We start from the raw sequence: 2,894 nt of genomic DNA, 5'->3' as shown, positions 1-2,894 counted from the left end.
GCTGCAGCACAGCCGGCTCCGGGGCCGCCAGCACGGGTAAGCCGAGTCGCCCCGCCAGGGCAGCGCAGGGACGGGTCTCTGGGGCATCCAGGCGGGCTGAGGGCGCAGGGGACAAAGCCCGAACCCAAAGCAGGCAGCGTGAGTCGCTCGGAGACGCCAGTAAATCCTGCGCGCAGTGAAGGGAGGGAGGTAAGAGGCAGCAGCGGAGGGAAAGCCCAAGCCGAGGCTTTGTAGAGGAAAGGGGTGGGGGAGTTGACCCGCGACCCTCTCTCCTCCACCAAATGCGAGACCGTCCATGCTTGCAATCTCTCCTCGCAGCGCGTAGGCCGAAGGGGGCGTTGGCCGCTCTCTGCCCAGAACTGCCATGGGAAGGTGCCCAGGGCAGGGGTTTGCCCACCCGGCTGTACACGTATTCGCTCTCAGTCAGGTTCTTGTCCAGGACTCCAGACATGAGTGAGACTGGGGCCACACAGGTAGCAGCGTCCAGGGCAGCCCAGATTCCTATCACCTGTCCATACCCTGCAGCCACTTCCTGGCACCAGGCAGTGATCTCTGAGCACTGAGAGGGCCGTGTGGCATCCCTCCCCCTGCCAGGTGAAGAGCAGGAAAACTCACTGGACCATGGCCCATACTATAGGGACGGGGAAACCGAGTCCTGAAAAGTTACCCGGGTTCTCACAGTCCTGCAGGGTGCTTTGCAGCCTGGAGTGAGGTCTGGGAGCACCAGCTGAGTTGTCAATGAGGGATCCTGTTATTGCAGGTATTCTGTAAGACACTGAGGGTATATGGCTTAGGAGGCAAATGCAGGCAGAGGCTCTGACCTGGTAAGACAGAGCCAGGCAGTGGCATGGTGGTTAAGGCCTCTGGATCCTACATGGCTGACAAGGCAGTTTGAATCCCGGACCTGGAGGCTTGAAAAAAACATGTCAGGCACGTGTGCATGGGAGTGTGTGCCCAAACTCTGGAGAGAATGGAGGAGAAGGGCTTGTGGCGTGGCCACCCCCCTGGAGGAAGCTTTCTTCAGTAGTAGCCCAAATGTCTTTGGGACCTGGCATTCACACCCTCAGACAGTGCCCAAAACTCGAAGAGGCTGGGCAGGTCTGTACTCAGATCAAAACTCATTGCTGGGCACAGTAGAGTCAACTTCACAGCCTGTGGCAAAACCTGGCCCCACTCCCACCTAGCACACCTAACTGGGTGTGGGTGTGAGACTGCCCCTTTAGGGCATAGGTATCCTTATTTCCTCTAACTAAAGACGACTTTACAGTCTTAGCTGGCCTGTCAGGGAGGGGGACTGCTGACAGCATTTCTGGCCACGCTGCAGGACAAAATCAGTCCAGGCCAGGCTGCAGCCTCAACACCCTCCTGGAAAGGGGAGAGCACCAGAGACATCCCGGAGTCTGTAAGGAAGTGAGAAATTCGCCTTCAATTTAGGCTGTGTGCACAAGAGGATGAGGGTGCAGGTCAGAGAGCCCAGGGGGACACAGGCCTCAAAGGCAGAATATGAGCAGCTGGTGTTTTTGGTACCCCTGCCCAACTGCCCAGGGTCCCTCTGCCCTTCTTGCCAGTGAGGCATGTTCTCTTTGGGTGCCACAATCTACTCAGAAGATTTCTGTTCCTTCTGTATCTTAACCCCTAAATCAGGAGAGGGCCCCAATGGTGTGCCCTACATCACTGTCACCCGAAATGGCATTTGCATGCACAACAGGGAAGGGTTCCCACAGGTATTGAGGGGGTTCCACCAAGAGCCATTTCTAGTTCAAACCTTCTTTTCTTCAGACCCCAGATGTGATGCTGAACACTGACTAGCCAAAAAATAGGGCTTAAAAAAATAAAAATAAAAATAAAAAAATGCTCTTTATTATGAGTTTCAAATATTATATCCACTTCCCCACCATGCCCTGCAGCTAATCCCCTTGACTAGCCTCTCGCAGTGCAGTTGGAAAGCCCTAGTGTAATCTGTGATGGACAGCACGCTCTACAAAGTCACTCAAGTGCTCCGTGTCCTGTCCTCGTCTATTGGGATGCACAGGCCACAAATTGTGACAGAATGGTTGTAGTCACGTGTGCATTTACTCTGATCTAACTGGCCCCGAAAATACCACGGGGCTGACTGACTTCGCACGCAGGGGTGTGGCACTGCGTGCGGATGGCTAAACTCATTCGCTCAAGCTCCAGCCTTCATTCAAAGCGAGCACTGGTAAAAAGGGAAGCAAGACTTCTTTGCTATTTTAAGAAAATGTAATGTGCTTCACGATGTGAAGGAAGAAACAAGAGCCGTGCCTGATTCATGGACAGCACTTATCACCCATCACCACTTTTGCTTTCCTCTTCCCCGTCACACAATGAGATCTCGTTCATGTTCCCATTTTACAGAAGGTGAATCTGCAGCTTAGTGGTAAAGAGTGGCTTCGTCCGAACCCAGAAAGCTGCTGGGGAAGTAGTGACGATGACACGCTCTCTCCACTTCCAGCTGTGTCTGTGTTGCTATAGGGAAGGGAAAAATAATACCGCAAGAGAAGTAAAAATGCAATCCCTTTTCCAAATAGCAACAACCAAATCCTGGAGTGAATTTCCTGATGCACTTGATTTTCAAATTCAAGTTTAATAGCGGCACTCTTACAATCCAGGCAGAAGGTCCAGAAATGGCTTGCTCAGGACCAGCAGTTGGTGTGACAGCTATGTTACTGGACTCTCATGTAGTTGACCAAGATTCAAGTCCCGAACCCAGTGGCTTAAACTCATGCCAGGCACATGTGCATGCATGCCTAAGATCCCAAGAGGAGAATGGAGGAGAAGGGATTACAACGTGGCCATCCCCCCAGGGGGTGATTTCTCACTTTGTCTCTCTGTCTCTCTCTGTCTTTCTGGTGAGCACAAGCGCCCTATAGCAA

General features: G+C 53.0%; 1 protein-coding gene across 1 annotated transcript in view; it reads left to right on the top strand.

Annotated features, from left to right (window-relative positions):
• TGFBI (transforming growth factor beta induced) overlaps positions 1-2,894 on the top strand; it is a gene marked incomplete at both ends in the record, with an annotated part of 28,246 nt that continues 25,352 nt past the window's right edge. The window contains 1 exon segment of the mRNA XM_006166906.2: positions 1-36. Within this exon segment, the coding sequence (XP_006166968.2) occupies positions 1-36 (36 nt within the window).

Source organism: Tupaia chinensis, unplaced genomic scaffold, assembly GCF_000334495.1.
Source record: "Tupaia chinensis unplaced genomic scaffold, TupChi_1.0 Scaffold144346_1, whole genome shotgun sequence".
In the NCBI taxonomy this organism is placed as follows: domain Eukaryota; kingdom Metazoa; phylum Chordata; class Mammalia; order Scandentia; family Tupaiidae; genus Tupaia; species Tupaia belangeri.
This window is presented reverse-complemented; position numbering and strand designations above follow the sequence as displayed.